Source organism: Puma concolor, chromosome A2 (assembly GCF_028749965.1).
Source record: "Puma concolor isolate L17-30 chromosome A2, mPumCon1.1.hap2, whole genome shotgun sequence".
In the NCBI taxonomy this organism is placed as follows: Eukaryota; Metazoa; Chordata; class Mammalia; order Carnivora; family Felidae; genus Puma; species Puma concolor.
Genome location: NC_141668.1, coordinates 61,617,625 through 61,643,103, shown reverse-complemented (window position 1 = coordinate 61,643,103; position 25,479 = coordinate 61,617,625). Strand labels below are relative to the sequence as shown.

Here is a 25,479-nt window from a genome sequence, read left to right as displayed (position 1 = left end):
AAAAAACAGTATGGAATTTCCTCAAAAAATTGAAAATAGAAATGCCATACGATCTAGTACACCTACTGCTAGGTACTTACCAAAGAAAATGAAAACACTAATCTGAAAAGATGTAAGTACCCCTTTGTTTATTACAGCATTATTTTCAATAGCTGAGATAAGGAAACAATCCACGTGTCCATCAATAGATGAAAGGATAAAGGAGACGTGGTAAATACATACAATAGGATATTACAGTGCCATCTGAGATCTTGCCATTTATGCCAACACAGATGGACCTAGAGGGTATGATGCTTAATGAAATAAGTTATACAGAGAAAGAGAAATGCTACATGATTCCATTTATATGTGGAATCCAAAAAACAAAATAAAAAAAAAAGAAACAAAAACAAAAAAGGATTCATAAATACAGAAAACAAACTAGTGGTTGCCAGCAGCGGGGGTGGGGTGGGGGGGGCGGTGGGAGGGGGAAGGGTGAAACTTCTAGTTATAAAATAAATAAATTGCAGGGATGAAGCTACAGCATAGGGAATATAGTCAATAATATTGTAAAACTTTGCCTTACAACAGATAGTAACTACATTCATCATGGTGAGTACTGCATAATGTATAGAACTATAGAATCACTATATTACACAACTAAAACTAACATAACACTGTAGGTCAACTGGAAAGCTACTAAATTTTTTTTAAAAAATCTAGTTAAAAGAAACAACTTTTTTTAAAAAACCCAGACACTGGAATATGGTTTGCCACCTATGCTACCAAGCTTCTATAAATTCTTACCAAGAACGTTCCAAAAAATATATAATATACTTCAATTTGATTAAGTGTAGCATTTTCTCTTGAAATTGTCTGTAATCAAATTTAAGTTTAGACTAAAGATAATCTTTCCTGTATCACTTCTATAAATTTGGTTGAAGTGACTTTTTCTTTTATATTTATTATTAATATGTAAAATGAATTGATCACTCTAATAAAAATTCACATATAAACTATGAACAGATGAAGAAATTGTTAAACATTCTAATTTTAAATAAAAGCTGAAGAAGCAGCTCAAATTAGTATATTATTGAATTCACCATTTTAATAGTATTTCCCTCTACACAGTGAGCATCTATGAATTACCATGTAACTGAGTCTTTTGAAGATATAGGCCTTTAATTTTAATCTACTTTTGACTTTAATTATGATAGGATTAGAACTATGATTTAATAACTTTAAAATTGTCTCCTATTTGGAATACTTCAAATTATTAGTTAATCTGTAACATAGAACATTAGGTCACTTCACAACAGCATTAATATAAATAATGAAAAGAAATGTCAAATGCCTACAGTTTTTACAAACTTTTTTTTTTTTTTTAAAGAGAGGGAGGGAGGGGGAGAGAGAACGGGAAACAGAGAATCCCAAGCAGGATCCATGCTATCAGCTCAGAGCCTGACATAGGGCTCGATCCCACAACCAAGAGATCATGACCTGAGCCAAAATCAATATTTGGCCGCTTAAGGGACTCAGCCACCCACATGCCCCAAAAGCCTACATTTTTGAAATGACTATACATTATCAGATCTTAAAACCCATTTTTTTTCAATTTGAGATTATTGTTAGTTCTTTAATTGTCCCCTGTATGTGAAGAGTTAGGAGAAATCAAAAAAGTGGCAAATCACCCTATATTGGTGGGTGGTAGGTTTCTTTTTCTTTTTTTATTTTTTAAGTTTAAAAAAAAATATTTTTTCAAAGAGCAAAGAACCCGGGGAGGGGCACATAGAGGGGGACAGAGGATTCCAAGAAGGCTCTGTGCTGATAACCGTGAGCCAGATGTGGGGCTTGAACTCAGGAACCATGAGATCATGACATGCAATAGACTGAACCACCCAGATGTCCCAGTGGGTGGTAGTTTTCAAAAGCCAAGAAACTTACATAGAAGGCCTTGGCCAGCCTCAATATCAGCAGATCTCTATTCCTGCCTGCTAAAATCTTAAAAGTTTATATAGAGCTCTTTCTTTCTTTAATGTTTGTTTATTTTTGAGAGAGAGAAAGAAAGGGAGTGTGAGCAGGGGGGTGGGCAGACACAGGGGGGTGGAGGATCCGAAGCGGGCTCTGTGCTGACAGCAGAAACCCCAATGTGGGGCTCGAACTCACTAACCATGAGATCATGACCTGAGCCAAAGTCGGACGCTTACTTGATTGAGCCACCCAGGCACCCCTGCATCTCTTTCTTTTTTAATATAATTTATTGTCAAATTGGTTTCCATACAACTCCCAGTGCTCATCCCAACAAGTGCCCTCCTCAATGCCTATCACCCACTTCCCCCTCTCCCCCATGCCCCATGAACCCTCAGTTTGTTCTCAGTATTTAAGAGTTTATAGAGGTCTTAACAGGGTTCAGTCACGTATTCAGTCCAAATGGTCTTAACACCTTATTCTTCAAAGGTTTCATCCTTAAAACAGCTGCTAGTATGAGAATAGTAGCAGATTATATATTCCAAGGACAGGGAGAAGGTAAGGAGACTCTGATTGCCTTAGTCTAGCTCAAGAGTCATCCAGTGAAACATCCTCCCAATAACCTCCTCTAACAATTAATTATATGGCTAGAAAGAGCAGTTTTGTCCCTGAGGGTGAGCTCTTGATCCAAGGGAACTGCCTATGCAGAACTCCTGTCACACCCAGCCATGTTTTGCATATTTCAGAATCCCAATCAGAAAAGCTCTGAGACTACTTGCAAGACCTTCATGGGCCTCTTTCCTGGTCGGGTCCTCCAGAAGGCCAACCTATGCAGGAGTGTAGACTACTAGACATGACAAGGTAATCCAGAGTGACTTTTTCTAGATATGCAGACAGAGCTGGGACAAGCATTCTGGGATGTTCACATACAAGTGTTTGTCATCCATCATGAGAGAATAGGCCATGGGCCAGGGGTTCCCACACTGTTCTGAAACTCTGAGGAATCCAAAATCTCAGTATATAAAACTTGTCTTCCAATTTGTTACCCAGGTTATTTATTATGTTGTTCATGGCAAATTATGCTCAGAGACTAATCATTTATTTAAGGCAGGTTTTGGGGCGCCTGGGTGGCGCAGTCGGTTAAGCGTCCGACTTCAGCCAGGTCACGATCTCGCGGTCCGTGAGTTCGAGCCCCGCATCAGGCTCTGGGCTGATGGCTCAGAGCCTGGAGCCTGTTTCGGATTCTGTGTCTCTCTCTCTCTCTGCCCCTCCCCCGTTCATGCTCTGTCTCTCTCTGTCCCAAAAATAAATAAAAACGTTGAAAAAAAAAATTTAAGGCAGGTTTACTGTGGGATTTATAATTTATAATAACAATATTTCACAAGCCAGTGGCATACAGGATCATGACTCTTAATAAACCGATAAAGAAATAAAAACTCCAAACCAATGATAGATTAATTACACTCTTGTTTTAGGCAAAGGGGAGATGGAAGAAATGAAGTCCAGATTTAGTGAAGGTATGCATTTCTATGGGTTGGTTATCAGAAGAGTTAGCTTAGTCACCAAGAGCTGATGTGTAGCTGTCAGCACAAGTTGAAAGGCCCTTGTTGCTAGAGCACAATGCTGGCAGAGAAAAGGCACGAGTGTTGGTGGGCAAGATGATTTCTTTCATGGGGCTGCCACACTGTTTTCACCACTGCCACCAAGAAGCAGCCTTGTCATGGCAGGAGGTATTGTCCCAGGGTCTTAAGTGAGCTATATAGGTCAGCAAAGAGCAGCTTTGCCAATTTGCAGCTAGCTTGAACAATTTTCTTTAAGTCCTCACAAAGTCTTACTTTTTAAACTTTAAACGTCCATTACATCATATGTTCCTATCAAAAGCATTTAGTAGCACATTATGATGGCTTTGTCCTGACAAGGCTTCCTCAGTGTAAAGAAATTCATTCCTTAGATCAAAGCAACTTTGCCTGAGCCATGTTGAAATCATAACAAACTAATACACAACATTTATCAAGGTGGAGGATAGGATTCAACGAATCATTCAATAAATTTAAGTTGAGAATCTACTAGGTGCCAGGTACAACAGGAGATTGGGAGGACACACTGGTGAACAGGGCAATCAAAATCACCTGCCTCATCAATGTCCCATCTATCCAGAATCTTCTTTTTTTTTTTTTTTTAAAGGTGCTATCTCCCTAGTCAGTTCCACAGACAATTGAAATAGGCTTTGAAGATACTAAAATTTCAATACAAGAAAGAGGGTCCCTGGAAAACTTCCACTTGCAAAACAAAGAGAACCTGCCTATAATTGAAATACTTCTTGATTTCCTGTACAGGTGCCAGGTCTTGAGCAGACACCCAATTTATTACTCTGTCAACTTACTTATTAGGGTTGACACAAATCGAGCTGAAATATGCCTGACATTCTACAGTCAATACTTTTTTTTTTCACACTTTAGCAAGAAGCCAAACCTTTCCCAAAGCAAAGGCAAAGTGGGGAGAAGCTATGGGAGTTAAATTCCCTGCTTTCTATCAGCAAGATGAATATGATCCTCTTCCATCATAGATGGGGAAAAACAGCAATGGAGTGCCCACAACTAAAAACAATTCAGCAAAGGGATACAGCTGGGAAATGATTACCAAGCTCTGGAAAGCCCTTGATTGCAGGAAATAGCACCTACATTTTCAAAAATGTTCCCACCAGACCTTGAATCATAAACCAAAGCTCCTTCCTCTTTTTCTTCCCAACTCCTCAGTCCTCTCCCAGGCCTGACCCCCAGCGTATGACTCTGCACTGTGGAATTCAAAGCAACTCTCTAAACTCCATCCTGTGGGAAGAGACATATGTAACATGTATGAATGTAGTGAACTTACTTTATCAAGTGGAGATGAAATCTGGGGTACCACAGGGGCTTTGCATAACCAAATAGGAGATTCCTTTTACTCAGTAAGTTTGAATGCAAGATGAAGTAAATGGTCTAAATACAAGAAGGCATTAGAATCCTCTAATCAACAACCTGCATTTACAGGGGCTTTCCTCTCAGTCTTTTTTCTTCACAATTTCTCCCCAAATAGTTATTTTCTCTTGCATCTGAGGTATGCCTTTAGTAAAAGAAAGTTAATGTTTATACAACATTTCTCTTAAAACTAGAAATTTGCCCTGTCAATGTTTAGTTGCTGTAAAATCCAGCAAGTTATGAAATTGCTATCCCAGGACTGATCCTGAATTTTTAAAAGGATGAAATTAATTTAAAATATTGAGATTTAAAAAAAGTCAACACATTAGAATTAATATTAACTAAGGATTGCAAATTACAAAGCTGTGCAGTTCTCAAAGTGATCTCAATTCGAGAGTACCCATCATCAAAAGCACAAAGGTAATGTTGAGCATGTTGTCCACCCGTCACTATCTCAGAGCTAATTTAAGATATGCGAAAATTTGGATCAATGGACCCTAAAATTATCTAACTTTCAAATACTCCCATGCTCTAATCATCACTCAAGCAAGTGAAATTTGATGTAATGCTCTTATTATAAACTTAAAATTTCATAAACGGGTTTCAGAGTAAGTAAAATTGTGTACTCAGGCCTTACAGACACCTGCCAATTTATACTAGTTCATTATTGCCATCAGAGCTGTGTGTAAGGTCTGATTTGGCCAGGTAATGCAAAATTGAAAGAAATCAATAAGGTATTTTTTGTTTCTAGTAATTTTGTCTTGTAAATCAGAAAATAAACTAATATTTGAGTGAGATCATTCTACATATTTTTACAAGCTTCAGGAAGTTAGAAACAAATATATTTAGACTATATATTTTTTTTCCAAAAAAAATTATTGTTTATTTATTTCAAAATCTCTTAAACCTAAGCCAGGACCTTTCCCTATCTGTAAAGCTACTGCCCCTTTTGCTCCATCTAGTGGAACATTGATTTTTGCTCAGTATTAACAGAATACATAATACAACCTCTGCCTCCTAAAGACAGATAAAATTTGTACTGCTAGTTCTTACTCTGAAGTGAAATTACATTTATGAAGCAGTCATTTCATCTCTTTCTACAACAACAAAACCATAGACTTTTATAAGCACAGTATGGTAAATTTGGAAGAAGCAAATTTGCTACATTCTTTACTTTGCAAGAAGTAAACTACCTGAAGTAATTCAATTTCTCTACTGAATAAGTAAAAGGAAGCTTGCTTGCATCATTAGGGAAGGTTAGTCTAATAGCAGTCTCTGAAGTTCCACAATTAATAACAAAGGCAAATTCTGTTCATAAAGTTTGAGGTAAAAGTTAAGAGGAAACGAGGCATTTTCTTTAGCAAATATAATTAACAAACCAACACATTTTAAAAATGTATTTTCTTCACCTAAAGTGTTTTTTTAATAATTTTCAAGGTTAATAAAATATATTAATATTAATAACAAAATAGCACTATTAACATTACATATATGCATTTATTTCTTATTCTGGGTAATGAATAACTGCTTATTAAAGTCCTTATCCAAAATGACAGGCACTTATTTGTTAGAAGTCTGATGTCGCCAAAGGCAATATTGCTTCTGATACTATAGTCTAATATAAAAACCCAGTACACAATTTTCCTTTATTCTCCAATCCCACCCCAAGGAGTCAAAGTATTTTAAAGAAGTTTAATTTCCTCCTCATGAATTTTTTTTTTTAATGAATTGAAACTTTCTTGTCAGGAATGGAAAATTCCATGGCAGTCATGGCCAGTAAAACTGTGCACATGTATGGTTGAATATTGTGGAGCTAGCTCCATAGTAAAAACTGGCAATGACCCATATGTATTAAAAGTGGAGTGTCCCCAACTTATTTGAAAATTTACCTACTTAAATTATCCTCCAACCTATTGCAATTTGATTTATAATCTGCTGTTTCAACAAACTAAATGAACCCATTAAAAACAAACATACTGTAGATATTTATATCGGGAATAAAATTTCTCCGGGGAGGATGCAATTTATGGAAGCAGAAACATTGGAAGGAAGTAACAAATTGAGGTCCTGGTTTTCTAATGAAGAATTGGAAATTGAGTTCTGCTCAAATAAGCAGGAAAAAAAAAAGAGATGTGATTATTTTTCACTCATTAGCATTTAGGTCAGTAGCAGGATATTTCACAAGTTTTAGATAGCTTTTTTTAAAAATAGATTTAGTAATTATTTTGTTAAGTTTAATTTTTATAGTCACATATGCAAGTTATTGATAGAAAGGCAGATTATCTACATATGCTACCCTGCATTTAATTATGATAAATACAAATTATCTGTCTATAACTTCAGAACTAGATTCTAATGAGGAAGAGTCTGCCTACTAGATTCCAGAAGAACAAAACAGATGCAGGTCTGCCCAGAATCTGGTTCTTGGGACAGATGGACTTTTATTGCACGTCATGGTCTGTCTGACAGGCTTATAAACAAGATATAATCTTGCCTATGATTAATATTTTCTCTTACATAAATATTTGAAAGACACAGCATGTATCTTTTCTATCAATATGTTAAGTATGCTACTACCTTCAAGATACTTTGAATTTTATGTAACAATGAAATTGACATCCTCAAACAAACGTTGTTTTTCCTCAAAGTCTGCAAACAGCATTTCCATTACATGAATGGCAAAGTGGAAAAACATGTTCATGGTTTCACTTTGATTTCCACAACCTTTTGTCAGAGGCCACATGCCTACTTGGAATTATTATCCAACATGTAATTACTCACAAGCAGATTAACGAATGGTATACTACCATTTTTTTCACAATAAGGTATTTTAAGGATGTGGCAAGCCCCTGTTGCTGGTGTAGAAAATGAAATTAGTCCCTTGGAGAGGATATAATCAATGCCGTGTTAATCTAACTTTCAGCTGTTAATGATTTGCCCGAGGATTCCCCTTGATGCTGAAATATTGTTTTAAGAGTTTCTGTTAAATCCCCCTTCTTGTCTTTTGCCGAAAGGGGATTGAGTGGAGTGGATCCTGTGGATCAACGTTTCTTCTCTGCTTGTGTGTGTGTGTGTGTGTGTGTGTGTGTGTGTGTGTGTGTGTGTGTGTTAATAGGAACAAAATACATGAAAATATTTTTACATTTCTTTTTCAAATAATCTGCTTTGCTGAAATGTTGCAAGTAGAAAGTTATGAAAAATAAAGTCCTTGAAAAACTTACAAAATTATCCACAATTTCATAATTTAGAATTGCTGTTCAAACCTACAGGAACAACAACAACAACAACCAATTTGACATTCCCTTTCAAAATACAATTATGGAAAAATATGCTCCACATTCAAGTTCACAGCATTTCACCTTTCTTTCAAAGAGCACCAGGGTAAAGAACTAGTGTTAGCTTAAGGAGTACTGTGGGGAGTGGGATGTGAAGGAAAAGAACTGTGTGTTCCATGCTGGAAGGACTGCATTTTTTTGGTCTTTCTCACTCTCTCTCTCCCGTTCTCTCCCTCTCTCATCTTCTCTCTTTCTTTCTCTCCCTGTCTGCCTCTCTCTCCTCCCCATCTCCCTCATCCTTTATAGATATAAAAATCTATATCATATATATATGATACTTGTGTATCCTGTTAAAATTCCATACCCTAATCCTCAGTGTTGCTGAGCAGATTTATGCAGTATATATTTCTAGTGGTTACCATGTTATGATAAGAGAATAATCTAATTCCACTTGTGGCCACAGCCAAATGTGGAAAAGTAAAAGTAATGCTGAAGCGTTCATACAGCTCCTGATGTCTCCCTGAGCTCTTAATAAATTCGTTCCAACACAACAAAATATGTGATCCCCAATTGTACCTTCAGGGTTCCTCTCAGTTATCAAGTTATTCTTAAAGTTCATCAGTTGTTGCATTTCCATGAACTCATACACTTAACTTCTTCAGAATGAACTACAGTAAACAACTGGGTTGTTTGCAATAATCAAATCTACATGTCCTTTGAGTATGTTGAATGTATTTCTTGTTCAGTTTTGTTCAAGGGAGACAGAAGATAGAGGAAATTATGTATAATGGTAAACTCTTATTTAGCGTATTCTGGGAATTAACTACAAAGAACTTGAGATATTTTCCTCTGACAACAACGTGCACACATAAGAGTAGTTTTTCAGACATTATTATGATGATTGTGATAATGATGATTATTTTATACCCATTAGCCTACTTTTCCATAGTAACACTTATGAAAGAAATTTTACTTTTAGGTTCATTGTTATCTAAACAATTTTTACAATTACATGAAATTATTCTACCTTTTCTTGAATATCTTTGCATTTTCATTTTTAAAAATCCACCTTGGGGGATACCTCGGTGGCTCAGTTGTTAAGCATCTAACTCTTGGTCAGGATCTCAGGGTTTCGTGAGTGCAGGTCCTACGTTTAGCTCTGTACTGACAGTGCAGAGTCTGCTTGGGATTCACCCTCCCGCCCTCTCTCTACCCCTCCCTGCTGCATGCACACATCACCCTCTCTCTGTCTCTCAAAATAAATTAATAAACTTTAAAAAATATATTAAACTAAAAAAAAATCTAGCATGTACCTGATAACATTCCAGGCAGAGGAGTTAAAATTATGAATAAAGATCCTTCTTGCTCTCAAGATGCATGCAAGTTATTAGGAAGGGCTGGGAAGAAAACAGGTGAGCATAATACCATGTGACAATTCTAATCTGGGGTAAGCACAAGAACACATGAGGCCATAGTGAAGTGGTGTCTAAAGTAGGCTTAGGAAGAAAGGGAAGATTTGCTGAACAGTGTGACTCTTCAAGAAAAGTCTATGTTTAGACATAAGAAATGAATTAGAGTTAGCCATATGAATGGCTTTCCAAGCAGAGAGAAGCATGTGTGACATCTGGGCAATGGCAAATGATGAAGGATGGAAGGAACAAATATTGGAAAGAGGGAAGGAGAATGAAGAAAGCAAAAGCAAGGATAGATGGACAATGGCTTCAATAGATCAGGAAAAAAATTCAGATATTATCCTTAGGCAATATGGAAACTATGAAGAATTTTCACCAGATCCACATCATGGAAATGTTTGGCTGAAAATGAGGTAGCACTAGAAACAGGACCAGAGACCACTTAGGAGATCATGTAGTAATACAAAGCTTTGTGCAACCTTTAGTAGGGGGTGTCTATATCCCAGATTGCTAGAGCATGTGAATTTGCCAGGGGCAAATAATTTTCCAGTAGAGAACTAGACTTTAACTCAGGACTGGGACTAGGTGAAACACTCTGTGCACAAAATTTAAGCGGGGGGCAATAAACTCAGTAATCAAGATAAATAATATTTAGAACAATATCTTTTAAAATGAATACAAAAACAGATCTACGGTGAACAAAATATAAAACATTTAAATAATGACAGTAACTGAATTCTTTGGGGATATATGTGAAAACAGACAAACTCCCATACAATGGGTTCCTTTTCCATCTTATTTAGAGAATTTCAGTTTATTCACTCTATATGGCCAACCAACTAACTCACCTTGGAAGCCGAGAAAGAATGCCGGCTGACATTGATGTTAATGCATCATCCAAACGACCTGGTGCCTTCCCTTTGAGAATCCAGCTGACAACCAGTTCAAGAAGCATTAAGGAAATGAAAAATGGAGTTGCCTGGAAAGGAAATGGCACAAAAAAAGATGCTATTGTGCTCGGTATGAAATTTTTCCACATTTCCTGATTAGTCATTCCAGAAGTAGGAGGCCCAGAGTGACATCTCGTAGGAGAAGGCATATACCTATGCTAGAGGATCATTTCCTCCCAATAGGCAAAGAAATCTGATTATTTCGGACATATACTAAACAGGTGCTCAAAATCTATCATCCAGTTTGTAAATGAAATATAACCATCGACGTAGCCATGATAATTCTGCCAAGAAAATAGTAAGATTAGGAGGGATGGGTTTCAAGTTAGATCTAAAAAAAATACATTTTAAAATAAGTACAATAATCAGAAGTCTATTATCTATAAGATGGACCTTCTTTTAAAGGCTTTACTTAGGATGCACATATTGCTAGTTTTTTTTTTTTTTTTTTAATATCAGAATTATAGGAATGACAAAATTGAGACTGTAGGAACAAAGAATTTTCTTCTGAGTTTTTGAGAGGATTTGATCATTTAAAATGTGTATTTATTTTTAATTTTTTAAATTTTTTAATGTTTATTTATTTTTGAGAGAGAGACAGACACAATGTGAGCAGGGGAGGTGCAGAGAGAGAAGGAGACAGAGAATCCAAAGCAGGTTCCAGGCTCTGAGCTGTCACCACAGAACCTGATGTGGGGCTCGAATTCATGGATAGTGGGGTCAGGATCTGAGCTGAACTCGGACGTTCAACCAACTGAGCCACCGAGGCGCCCCTAAAATGTGTATTTAAAATACAATTCAAGTTTTATTCATTCAAATGTATTTTTGTGTTGTAATAGGTATTTTTAGGCTCTACCATGGATAACAAATATTAAACTAAGCTTGGTATTATAATACAAAAAAATGATTTATGAAGATGTGAGTACCACATTTTTCGTCTTAAAAAACTCAGAAAGAAGGAGTAATATCAAATCCTGAAAAAGTTATGGGTTTCACTCACTTGGAAGCTGATCATGAATTCCGAAGTTTCTAAACTGAACTCCCAAGAACATATTCTCTGATGTCATTTTTTTCCCCTTATTTCTGGTCTGAACTAGTAAGTGTTATAGGAACAACTTTGACAGGGTGGGGAACTTAGGTATTCAAGTTCTAATTCTGGATATTTCCACTTCCAATCATAGCCAGGAACCAGAAGTAAAAAGTGCCTCTGAACACTTCAGAATTTCAAAGAAAACTTGGTTCAAGTTCAAACTTAGGAAGTCAGAGTTGGACTCAGTCAGCTCTATATCCATTCTGCAGAACTACTCTACCAAATTAAAGAGGAAATAGTTTCCTGGGAGGTGGTTTGCCCTTTAAAACCAAAATTGTTACAAAGTTTACTGATGTCATATAACCATTGAGCTCTGAGCTTCTGACAGCTAAATTTGTAACACCACTGTGTCCAGGAAAACTTCATAAAGTTTTATCATATTCTGCAGTGACATATCTGAGGAGAGGAGGTTAATAGGAGAAACTGGCTATAGGTATTACATTCAAGTAGAAATTCTAATTTTGCTCCGTGCCTTTATGAAACTGAATTATTTTTTTTAGAATTTAACAATTTGAAGAATGAAAGTGAACAAAACCCCAGGATGCGTTGAACTTACTTCTCATTAAGAAAAAAGTCACTGTAGCCTCTTACCAGATAGTCTCACCTGTTTTACATAATCGGGTACCTCTTCCAGTGTTTGGAATGACGTTTCATTGGGCTTCATCATGTAAAACATCATGCGAATTCCCTGGGAAACTGAAACATCCTGTTGGGCTTCTGGGTTCATGTCTGCCCTTGCTTGATTCCCAGCTGGAGAATATTTGTGATTCAGTGGTTGAAGCCAGAGGCTGTACAAAGAGGACGAGCTGTGCTGCACAGAACAAGCCCTTTGTCAGAAAGAACAGCTAGAAACAAAGCTCCGTGGAGAACATAGCCAACAGCAGATTCTGTGTAGGGAGACAGGAAAACACAGAGATCAAGAAGGAGTTCAGAGTTCACTGGGTGCAGGACATGTGAGGGAGGGAAAGGGGAGTAATCAGACCCAAATCAAAGATAAACAGAGGAGTTTGACTGTAGGTGGAGTAACTAAACATTTAAAAATGAAAAGGAGACAAACAAACAAAACAAAGACAAGTGCTTAGAAAGGCGAAGAAAAAAAGTGCTAACAGGTTCATGCTGAAAAAGTGGGTGGTGATTCAAGATTCAAATCACAAAAGAAAAAACTTTTTGTTTTGTTTTGTTTTGTGTATTAATTCACATTGTATTTAGTTTGTTGTCTCTCCACAGATTCCTATTTCCTGAAAGGGCAGTGTGTTGTAATCTCAGTAAGACCAAGTTTCAAAGTCTATAAGTACTGAATATATCACACTGGCTATTGCCTATACGCTTCTGGATTTGTATGGTGTTAACTTCTGAATGTTTGCAAACCTATTTAGGGACATTTGGCTTATTACATGATCTCCCACATTTAATGGAACCTTGGCTAATCACATCTGTATTCTTCTTATGGGGCCTCTCTGAGGAAGCTGACAAGATGTTGCTGCAAGACCTTATCTGTGTTTTGCAGGAGGAGCATACGTTGATTTTGCCTTCCAGGGAGATGAGAGGGCACCTTGTCAATTGGTCACCAGTGAATGAGTGCATGTTTCCTGAATAACTTCAGCTCTTTACCTAGAATGGCAGTGATCACTCATTAGCTACCAACTCATCTTTTAAACATGATTATGTACATTTTATTAAATTATCAATGCATGATTGTTTTAGGAAAAAAAATAGGAACTACAGATAGACAATAAATAAATTAATACCCAGAAACACTATTAACTTTTTGGTGTATGAATAGTCAATTCTGCTGTTTTGTGATATACATGCTGCTAAGTATCAGTATAATATGCAAAGTTGTCCAATAAAAACTATGAGGCTTATGAGAGAAATAGGATTAGGGTGCAATACTCAAAAACTCTGTAATGATCCATAAGGAGGAGGAGGAGGAGGAGCAGGAGGAGGAGGAGGAGGAGGAGGAGGAGGAGGAGGAGGAGGAGAAGAAGAAGAAGAAGAAGAAGAAGAAGAAGAAGAAGAAAAAGAAGAAGAAGAAGAAGAAGAAGAAGAAGAAGAAGAAGAAGAAAGAAGAAGAAGAAGAAGAAGAAGAAGAAGAAGAAGAAGAAGAAGAAGAAGAAGGAAGAAGAAGAAGAAGAAGAAGAAGAAGAAGAAGAAGAAGAAGAAGAAGAAGAAGAAGAAGAAGAAAGAAGAAGACAACGATGACCAAGACCTGATGGCACTTCATCTTGAAAAAGACTTGACATTTGTTTGTGGAAGTGGGCATTGGAAAGGGGCAGAACTTGAGTTATTGTGGAGAATTGAAGGAGGCTTATCTGAAATGAGACAGAAGGTTATAAAAACAGATACGGGTACTGTGGCTCATAACGTAGAAGTGAAGTGAAGATGACGGTAGTTGCTTAAGATGTGTGAATATGTGCGCGTGTTGTGTATTTTGAAGCCTTTCAGTTCAGTTGGGTGCAACATTTAACATTTGCCTGGCGTTTCTCACAGACAAAATCACGCATAGTTTTGGATGAACAGTTCCAATTATTCCCTAATAGTATCAATACCCTGTTGGAACAAATTAGTACTTTAAAAATACTGCATAAGTGACTGTGCTTTCAGACAGTTCCCATTACAAATGAATACACATACATGTTTAATAAAACTGATCATCCGAAGCAGTACTTTATTACCTGCTTTGAACATTGCTGAAATTACAAATGTAATGCAGTATGGGGCAAAAAATCCAAACACAACTGTTTAACAAGTAAAAATTAGCACCACTCCTTCCCCTCAACACACACACACATAACTTCTCTTCAACTTCATAAATACAATTTCTTTCAGTGGATATTTTGCCATATTTGTGGTTTCCTACAAAAATTTAGTTGTAGTTACCATTATTATTTTCATGATGTAAGTGTGTTCAAACATATGCATATTGTTTGGCTTTATGTAATGGACCATATTAAACATAAGAGATAGCAGCTTTCCTTCCTGGAGTCAACAACTTATCTGGAACATTGTTCCACTAAGTACCTGGTTAGACAGGATTGTTTTGTTTTGTTTTGTTTTGTTTTGTTTTGTTTTGTTTTACTGACTGCAGAGATATATGTGTGTGTATTTGCCTATATTCCAAGCAGGAATACAAAAATACAATATTATTTTAAGTATTTAAAATAGCAGAACATGAATACAAAGAATTAGTTACAGAAATGATGGAAGAAGTGAAAAGTCAAATAGGAGCACAGAACCAATCTAGAGATTAAGATCAATAGGAAGTCACTAGCATCTCTAATCTACAGGGACAAAAAAAAAGGTGGGTGTGTTGATACTGCTCACTCAGTCACCCTTGGGAGGTTTGAACCACGATGGGCTTAATATGATGGTCCACCATGGAGCAAACCCAAAAAACAATACCCAAAGCAAAGAGGAATTAGAAAAATGTATGCTGGCTACTGGCTGCTTCCAGCCAACCAAACTCCAAGCACTACTTTTCATTGGCCTCAGTGAGTGGGAACCAGTTAAAAGAAAAGCCTAGGAAAAGAAGTCTGCAGGGCCTAGTCCCTGGAGATACACAGTAGGGAAGCAGAAGGGGAGGGAATGCATCTGAGGGAAAAGCCAACCAAGGATGAGCACACCATCATAACTTACTTAACTGTTTCTCCACTGCTGTGCAGTGAAATGCAGGGTTCCAGTTTTAGCTAATAAATTTAATGCATCAATGGACATCATGGTATAAATATCTTGTCTACTTGTGTACATTTTTGTGTCAAATAGATTCCTAGCAGTGGAATTATGTTGTTGAAGGGTATGTAAAATTTATGCTTTGATAGTTGCTGCCAAATTCACCTCCAAAACTGTGTTTGACTCTTGCTAAGACTGGATACTATCAATCTTTTATAGTTTTAAGCCAATTGGGGAAAATGACATCTTGTTTTAATTTGCATTTCCCTAGTGATTTTGAAAATCTTTGCAATACATTTATTAGTCATTTATTTTTCTTCATGTGTGATTTATTTGTAAATATATATTGCCCATGATTTTATATTATTTCTGTATTTATTTATAGGCTATTTGTATTCTCTATATATTTGTGTTTTGCTCATGTATGTGGCAAATGTTCTCTCAGTTTTTATTTTTATTTTAACTTTGTTATACCCGTTGTCATACAGTAATTGTAATTTTATGTTATTTATTTATTTTTATTTTATTACTTCTGCTTTTGAGTCTTGTTTATGTTTTTCTCACCAGAACTCTACAAAAATAACCTTCTATGTCTTCTTCTAGAATTTTCACAGGATTTTTCATTTCTTCCACACTATTCTACATATCTGCAATGTTTCCATGCTCTCCACCCAATGTATGTGCCTATTCTGTACTGGTATCATGTTGCCTTGATTACTGTCATATTGTAATAAATTTTGGTAACTTGTGGAACAACTTTTCACTTGTGAATTTTATTTTTCAAAAATTTTAAACTATTTTTCACTATGTATTCAAATGGATCTGTTTAAACTAAACTTGAAAAATTCTATTGGCATTTTATGTGGAACTTCATTAAATTCATGGATTGATTTGGAAGAACTGACATCATACTCAATACACACGACAATCATTTAAACCTAGTTTTGTATTTAAGTGATGCCAGTGCTAACTACCAATCCTTGTATTTCTTATCCTCTCCATTTTTTTTTAAGATTTATTTTTACATAATCTGTCCCTTCAATGTGAGACTCAAATCCACAACCCCAACCAAGTTCAAGAGTAATATGCTCTACCGACTGAGCCAGCCAGGCACCCCTATCCTCTTCATTCTTGATTTTTTTTTTTTTTTTTTGTACTGACACAGGTAGCAAAGTTTTTCTTCTCCTTTTTTCCAGAAGGTTATATAATTGTATATCTTAACGTAATTTTTTTCTCACCTATATATGTGAAGAACACCTTGGCTAAATACAAAATCGTCTGAAGCAAGATGTATAGAATAGATAGTTGAACTTTATACTAGAACCAGAAAAAGGAAACCTGAAATAGTTCTAGGTGCTTTTCTGTCAGGTTTCTATCCAAAGCCTCTTAGTCAATGGGGCCCTGCTGGCAGTCCCTTCTTTTACCTAATTAAAGGGAAAATGCTTAGGAAGAGCCTGGTACCAGGGATAAACATCCCCTGAGAATACAAGACATGAAAACCGGCCTCACTAGTGTTCTCATTTGCAAATAAATCTGAACAAAAAGACATCAGAAGTTTTTTGTATTGAACAGACATTTAAAAAAAAACAAAACTGATTTGGAACTTCTAAGTGATACTGATAACTGTCCAGTCAGGAAAGAGAAATCACAGTAATGTGAACAGGGAAAATTTAATATTAATAATTGTCAGTTTTAACAATAGAAATGCTTTTCTAGATATGTCTCCTCAAGCAAGGGAAACAGAAGCAAAAATAAACTATTGGGACTACTTCAGAATAAAAAGCTTTTTCAGAGTGAAGGAAATCAACAAAATGACAAGGTGACCTACTAAATGGGAGATGATACTAGGAAATTATATATATGATAAGGGGTTAATATTATATATTTGTACAATTCAACACCAAGAAATACAAATAATTCAATTGAAAATGGTCAGAGAACTTGAACATTTTTTCCAAGGAAGACATCTAGATCGCCAACAGACACATGAAAAGATGCTCAATATCACCAATCATCAGGAAAATGTAAGTCAAAACCTAATGAGATACCACCTCACACCTGTCAGAATGGCTGAAATCAAAAAGATAAGAAATAACAAGAGTTGCTAAGGATGTGGTGAAAAAGGTAATCTTGTACACTCTTGGTGGAATGAAAATTGGCACAGTCACTATGGAAAACAGTGTGGAGTGTCCTCAAAAAATTAAAAATAGAGTTACCATATAACCTGGTAATTCTACTACTAGATATTTGCCCAAAGAATGAAAAAACTAATTTGAAAAGATATATTCACCCCTATGTTTATTGCAGCCCTATTTACAACAGCCAAAATATTGAAGCAACCCAAATGTCCATCCATAAATGAATGGATAAAGAATGGAACACTACTCAGACATAAAAAAGAATGAGATCTTGCCATTTGCAACAGCATGGATGTGCCAAGAGGGCATAAAGATAAGTGAAGTAAGTCAGACAAAGACAAATACCATATTATTTCACTAATATGTGGAATTTAAGAAACAAAACCAAAGAAACAGAAGAAAAAGACAAAACAAACAGACTCTAATACAGAGAACAAGCTGGTGGTTGTAAGAGGGGAGATGGTTGGTGAGATAAAACAAATAAAGGGGCTTGAGAGTACATTTTTCTTGATGAGCACTAAGTAACGTATAAAATTACTGAATCACTTATTATACACCTTTGAGTAACATAACACTGTATATTAATTATACTTCACATAAACAGATAAGAAAATAAAAAAGAATTATAAGCTATAAAAGGGAACTGGAGTAATGAGCAGTGCCTAATAAAAATTGGGGAACTCTAAAAAATAGAGGAGTAGCAGAAGTAAGGAGCAGCCACCACCCTCAGGGCTGGACTGAGAAGCTCATGGGAAATCATGCTGGAGGAGGTCCTTGAGAGGACCATGTTCAGTAGTTGACCCTCGGGCTAAGACCCTGCACAGTCTGCCTAATGTGCCCACAGCATTACGCCTTCAACAATGACTGTCCAGGGCCTGCTTCTGACAGACCTTAACATCATCTCAGCTAGCATGAAAAAATATTTAAAAGACTCAGATCCATTCTCACAATCAGACAACGAAGTGTGAATTTGGAGATGAGAAGCAATAAACTTCTAACTAACACAAGACATGACCGTCTTTAGTAATTATAGAAAGTCTTTGTTGTTGTCTCTTCTGCAAATTGTACTTAGTTTCAATGTTTATGAAATTATAAATCAGTTAAAAAAATTGATGGGATGCTCATTGTAAGAAGGGGTGTGAGAGAATATATATATTTCTACATTTTCTTTTAGCATTTAACATTTCAGACTAATGTTAAGTCTGAGTTCAATGTGACTTTTTTCCCCCTTAACTTACCCATTTCTGCCTCTTGGATGCTTGTAGAATATTTTTGTACCCTTGAAGTTAAATAATTCTGGTGTGTTATTTCTTCTTGTATAAGAATATCTTGAAGAAGTAAACCTCTTACACCTGAAATTTCAAGTCTTCCTTTACTTCAAGGAAATTTTTTGCTATTTTGACTGTTATTTCCGTTCCATTTATTTTTTATACTTTTCCAAAAATGTGATTTATCTCTTTATCACATCCCATTTGTCTTCCATATGTATATATTATCTCTGGGCATCCTCATCTTTGGTTTTCTAATGCTCTCTGATTTGCTCAAACCATACTTGTGACATTTTTTTTTCACTGCCTCTTTCTTCCTTCTGCTTCTACTTTAAAATCTACAATGACATTATTTGTTTTCTTAAACTCTTTCCTTAACTCTCTTAGTTCCCCTGTTGTGTCTATTTCTTATATAATCTCACTTCTCTTCAAATTTACTTCCTATTTAACTTTATGTGCATAAAACAGTTCTGCCTAAAATTATCCTTAATTTCCTAGGGAATCATACTCAAAAGGAAGTCTTTCATCTACTTTTGGCAATCTCTTTCCCTGCTCTCATCCCTATTTAACCTTGAATGGATACAGGTCTTCTAATGCTTCCTCTCATCCTCAGAAGATGTAGATAACCTTTGTAATACACCCTTAGGTATTTGTAGCACTTCTGAGTTTAGGTTTATCTTATCAGTTCAACCTAAGGACATGGAGGAGGGGCTGTGAATGTGGTCTCCACCCATCTCTGCAAACTTTTTCGTGGCTTGGAACTGATGTATTTTTGGCCAGCTTTGCTTACCTTGGTTCTCACTCTTTGGCCTTCTCTACTCTAGTCATACAAAAAGGCCATTTAAGATATTCTTTCTGTAATTTCTATTTATTGAGGCTGGGGAGGGTTGATGGTCTATTATGGAGAGCTTCCAGTCAGAAAATTTGCCTTGTGATTTTAGACTATTTGACAATTGGGGAAAATGAGAATTTGTTTACAAAAAGACTTCTCAGCCTCTGGGTTTTCTATTTTGTGAGAAAGTCTATACTCCCTTCCACCCCAGATGATCCCATCCTCCTCAGCTGTCATGGATCCTAAAGGCCAAAATGACTCCAATTAGAGTGGGCCAGTCCTGACAACCTGTCACATTTCTCACCAGCAGTCCTGACAACCTGCAGATTACAGGGTTTATCCAATACAGCAGAGGGATAAAACTCTGCTTCTGAAAAAGTGTGTTGGAGAAGTTGTTCACTGTAGTCATCTTTCTACTAAGTGTTAAGAATAACACATCAAGGTGAATCTCAAGGTGGATGCAAGAAAGCGACCCTTGCAGGCATTCCTGTTGTTTCTCTTTTTCCTATAAGGACACCAGTCATATCAGATTAGGACCCTACCCTTATGACTGCATTTAACCTTAGTTATCTCTATAAAGGGACATCACCAAACAGTCATATCAGGGCTCAGGGCTTTAATATATGAATTTGGGGGACTCAAAATTCAGTCCATAACACTTTTCCATATACCATTCTCTTTAAGCTCTTGAGACAATTTCTGGGAATTAGACTGGAAAACTTCTTTTACATTACCATCTTTAAAAGTTTATTTTTCTGAGATTATAAAAACAATGTATGTTCACTATAGAAATGAAGAAAAAATGCTGAACATACTTAAGGAAAAAAGTCATCAAAATCCCACCTATCAGATTAGTGCCTAATTAATATATATTTCTAAAATATTTATTTATTTATTTATTTATTTATTTATTTATTTATTTATTTATTTTGATAGAGAGAGAGCACATGAGTGAGTGGGGGCAGGAGCAGAGAGAGAGAGGAGAGAGAGAATCCCAAGCAGGATCCATGCTCAGCATGGAGCTCAACAAGGCACTTAATCTCATGAACCATGAAACCATGACCTGAGATGAAACCAAGAGATGACGTTTAGCCACTGAGTCACCCAGGTGCCCCATGCCTCATTAATATTTTAATGTACATCGATGTTTAAGGTTTCTTCAGAGACATTATTTTACATAAACGAGTCCATACTCTATGTGTAATTTTAGGTCCACTTTTTTACAATTTGGAAGCCTCATGATGAATGACAAAGCCTAAAAATTGAAGATGGTGTGGTCTCTGAATCGCTACTTGGAGAGGTATCCATCAGTTAGAACATGATATAAGCAAAATTTAAACTCAGAATGTGTTTGGTGTTTCAGTTATTATTATTTGAGGCTAATGGTGTCCTACTGTACACAAAAAAGCACTGGAGAGTTTTAAACAGAAGCATCCATAAACTGATATAGGGATTAAAGCCATCAGCCTGATTTCCTTGTGAAGAATAGATTTTAGAGGGGGAGGGGACAAGTAGAGGCCAGTACAGAAGTGACTGACACAGTCCAGGTGCTGCATGTCGGTGACTTTGACCAGGATGGTTTCAGTGGATGTAGTGAGAAGTGAAAACATTCTGCATACAATTTGATGGTAAATCTAACAAGGCTTACTAACAGACTGGATGAGGAAACATGCACAGTTTCAAAAGTGTGGTTTAAGCCAACGGAAGAAGAGTTGTTACTTATTACAACAAACAAAAAGAGGAATTTGACTTTAAACATGATATGAGATGTCTGTAGTCACCTAAGTGGAGATGGGTCTAGCAGTTGGATATACAAATCTGGAGTTGAAGGCTCAAAGTAAGGAGAATTATCTATGAATAGAAAGAAGTGCTGACAAGAATAGAATAGCTACAGGCCAAACATGAAAATGATTTCCATATATAGACTCTTCAATCATGTCTGCATGCATAAACAATACTCATTTTAATTCGAAAACCATTTTTGTTATTTTGATTTTCTTTGCATGACAAAATTTTTTGTAGTTCAAATACATAAAACATAAAACATACTTTTCACGTCACTATGCATAATCTCATTATAGAAGTAATTGAAATGGTCTAGCCTATTCCAATTTTAAGATACAATATACAGAAAACATCTATTTTAAGAAACTGCCAAACTGTTTTCCAAAGTGTATGTACTAATTTAGCATCCCAACCAGTATGAGAGTTCCAGTTACTCTGCAGGCTTTCTAGCCCTTGGTATATGTAGGCTTATTTTTATTCTTCATAATCTAAATGGTGGCATATTCTTCATCAGATCTAAATGGTGGCATAGTTTGTGGTGAATATTACTGTCATAACACAAAGAACATTATTTTTATTCTTATATATTTCAAAGACAATTGTTTTAAAGAATATAGCTATTTGTTGCCAAAATTTTAATATTGTCTTTAAGAGTCTTTAAATCCTTTGTATTAATACTTTTCATTATAAAATGGCACCATATGAAACTTAAATCAATCTCTCTATTTTCTTAGATCAGATTTTATTACTTTTGGCCAAAGTCCTTTCCACGACTTAGAAGGCAAAGATCAGGTAGAACATGATCTTTAAAGAAATTTATGGCATACACTTGAGTTCAGAGCATAGAAAACAAATAGTATTTCAGAAGTTATTTCTTAAAAATCCCATCAAGCTAATACATCTCATTGTTATTTTAACAGTAGTCAGTGCCAAAAGAGCAACTCAAAGTGCTGTACACATATCAGTGTCAGAATGGATGTAACTCGTTCTTTACAGGATTGATTTTGAGTCAGTGTTGGAATTAACCCAAATGCACAGTGCAGAATAAAAGAATGTGGAAGATCTCAAGAGTATTTCTTGAAATAGCTCATGAGGTTCTCTGCGAAGAGAAGAATTTCTTTTGGAAAGTACAAAATAATGCATACGCCACTTAGAGATTAATCTTGTATGTAATAAAATATTTTAAAGGTTCTGACAAGTCCAGCAGCAAATAAATTTATTTTAATTTGCTTGACTTGCAGTTTCTCAATTATCATTTACTGCAGAATTCCTGTTATTCTCACACTTGTGAATATCTTATAGAACCTATATCACATGGTACATGGTTTGGGGATCGCTATCTAAATTAGGGTCTCTGTATGACTGTTTCTTTTTTAGGGAAAGAAGGGACACCTATCTTTGATAATGGTGATTACTGCACATAATCTGAGAGAAAAGTCACTCTGAAAGACTTGTATGTGCTTGAAAATAAATAAAAAGGCAAGATTAGTTCATGTTCTCCACTATCGACAAAAGTGTGTTTCTAATAACACCAGCAGATCAGACAAAGTCCTTTACTTAAATATCCATCATAGGCACTGCTGCCTGCTGATGAAAGGGCCAGTGAACCTTCTTTTATGAAGCAGAGTTGAAGCAATTCATCGTGGACATAAATCCAGGTCTTATCATTCTCTAGGACGTGTGGTTAGGAATTTCTCCCTAGTTTCAGTACCAAAAATAATGTGTTTCTCCTGAACAGCACTGGTGCTATTTAATTTTATGGATGCCATGAATCACCTAACTAATCATGTTTCCCACTTCAGATGGTTTAATATGCAGCTTAGTGCCAAATTTATGGCATAAATCTAGCAAGTGTATAGGACTCAAGTGGCAGCATACGAAACTCACCACTGGTTCCATCTTGATTCCTGTCTGTATTTTCTTTGTTTAATTTTTATCACCTATTTTACTCTGTTCGCTTAAGCTTTATTGAGTGTATTGGTGTAAGATGTTTTAATTTCTTCTTGTCATGAGGTAAAGAAAAGTTAATAGATTATTTAAAAGTTAATAGATTATTTAATGAGTAAAAAGAGCAATTCTCTAGTTATATAATGCCTCATTTTGACAGGCGTATCTCAGGAGGCACCTGTAAATTTTTATTATCCTCACAAAAGCACATAGTGTAATTAAGAAGAGCTAGTATCCACTGGGACCAGGCTACTGGTGATGCCAGTGGAAAAAACTAAAGATATTTAGGAGCCAATTCAAGATCCAAATCGAAATTAGATACATTTTCATTGTATTTAATTTTTATCTCAATCTTTACCTCCCCAAATAAACAGATATCAATACTTTTGAATCACAGTTGACTTTTACTTCAGACTTTTTCTTAGTGGAAGGGGATTAAACGTATTCTGTGTTTTATATAAGGACATTGCTGTTGTGTATCTTAAATATCTAATGGGGATATCTGAATCCTCAGTTTGAGGTATAGCAAATAAAGGTCTATCATGTCATTAGAAAAAACAGTTGATTACACATGCTTCCATATAGTCTCCCATGCCCTCCTTCTCCAGGAAGCTCAAGATTCTTCCTCTGGGGAGGAGATTCTTGTTAGAAAAGGACAGTCCCAACTTGCTGATGTAACTCGAATGTACAACTTTGCCCTTAAAGCTAGATGACTCCCCCACACTACCAGAATTTGTTTGAACTATAATGAGTCACTGTGATGTTGCTTTAACTAGTAAAGAATCCTTGTGTCCCAGTTGAAATCAGAATTATTCAAAAGATACCTGTTCAATTTTACTGCCGCTACTGGAACATTAACTGATCTCTTCAGAGGAATGAATTGTTTGCCTCATGATCTGATTGCTGCTTTTTTTCATTCATGGGAAAAAAAACAACAACAAACCTCCTAAGTGATAGAGATTTTTCAAAATAAAGGACAAGACACATCACACAAATATATCCAAAGCCACATACTTTCTATACCTTTTCCACTCCCTCAGAACTACACTGAAATTTAAAATTTCTACTCCTCGGGGCACCTGGGTGGCTCTGTGAGTCGAGCATCCGACTTCAGTTCAGGTCATGATCTCGATGTTTGTAAGTTGGAGCCTGCGTTGGGCTCTGAGCTGACAGTTGAGAGCCTGGAGCCTGCTTCTGATTCTGTGTTTCCCTCTCTCTCTGCCTGTCCCCTGCTCTCACTCTGTCTCTCTTTCTCTCTCTGTCTCTCTCTCAAAAATAAATAAACACTTAAAATAAATAAAATAAAATTTCTATTCTTCAAAAGCCACTGTTAAGAAAAGGAAAAGATGACCACAGACCGAGAACTTTTTTTTTTTTTACAAATCTTATATTTAACAAAAGACTTGGATCCAGGATCAACAATTAACTGAAAACTCAAAAGCAACCTACTTTAAAAAGAGATTTGAACAGACACTTCACAAAAGATGATTCAGATGGCAAATCAGCACCTAAATAATCAATGTCATTAGTCACTAGGGAAATGCAAATTAAAACCACTACACATCTATTAGAATGGACAACCTTAAAAAAAAACTGGTGATATTGAGTATGAGGGTGTGGAAGGAATGAGACCCTCATTAACTACTGATGGGAATGGAAAATGATACAAATCATGACGGAAAGCTGTCAGACAGGTTCTTTAAACATTTAAAAATCCACTTACCTTATGGTCTATGCCTTTAACTCCTAGAAATGTACCTGCAGAGGAAGGAAACTACCTACCCTTGCAAATACTTGCACATACATGTCCTCAGCACATGTGTTTGTATTTAAAACAGATACACTAATCCAGAGGTTCATTATATAACATGGTAAATGTCACAAATGCCACATTGGGTTTCCAGGGAATATTCAGTAGTTTCTGTCAAATTTCACTCCACAGCCTATAGCTGGGAGTTTGCCTTGATGCTTCTACTTCTTTCTTCGCACATTCAGTTTAACATCAATTCCTGTAGGTTCTACTAGTAAACCACTGTGGTATCACAACCTACTTGTGAGGTGTGAAATCAGTGGGTCACAAATAGAATTTTTGAAAGATAATTTCAAAGATAATTAAAATATTTCCAAATGTCAACATTTCTTACCAGTTATATAATTAAGTATAATTTCATGAAATTTTGTTACAGTTACAAAAATACCACTCAATGAC

General features: G+C 36.0%; 1 protein-coding gene across 7 annotated transcripts in view; it reads right to left on the bottom strand.

Annotated features, from left to right (window-relative positions):
* The window catches only part of AGMO (alkylglycerol monooxygenase), a 387,303-nt gene that overhangs the window by 319,799 nt on the left and 42,025 nt on the right, over nucleotides 1-25,479 (bottom strand). For 3 of the 7 annotated variants that reach the window (XM_086695020.1, XM_086695027.1, XM_086695031.1), the window contains exons 2-3: nucleotides 12,236-12,518; nucleotides 10,440-10,570 (exon numbers count right to left, since the gene is read on the bottom strand). In XM_086695020.1, coding sequence (XP_086551146.1) covers nucleotides 10,440-10,570; nucleotides 12,236-12,358 — 254 coding nt within the window. In that variant the 5' untranslated portion in view covers nucleotides 12,359-12,518. The remainder of the gene's footprint in view (nucleotides 1-10,439; nucleotides 10,571-12,235; nucleotides 12,519-25,479) is intronic. The other 4 variants (XM_086695018.1, XM_025929905.2, XM_086695042.1 and 1 more) reach the window with 3 other exon arrangements.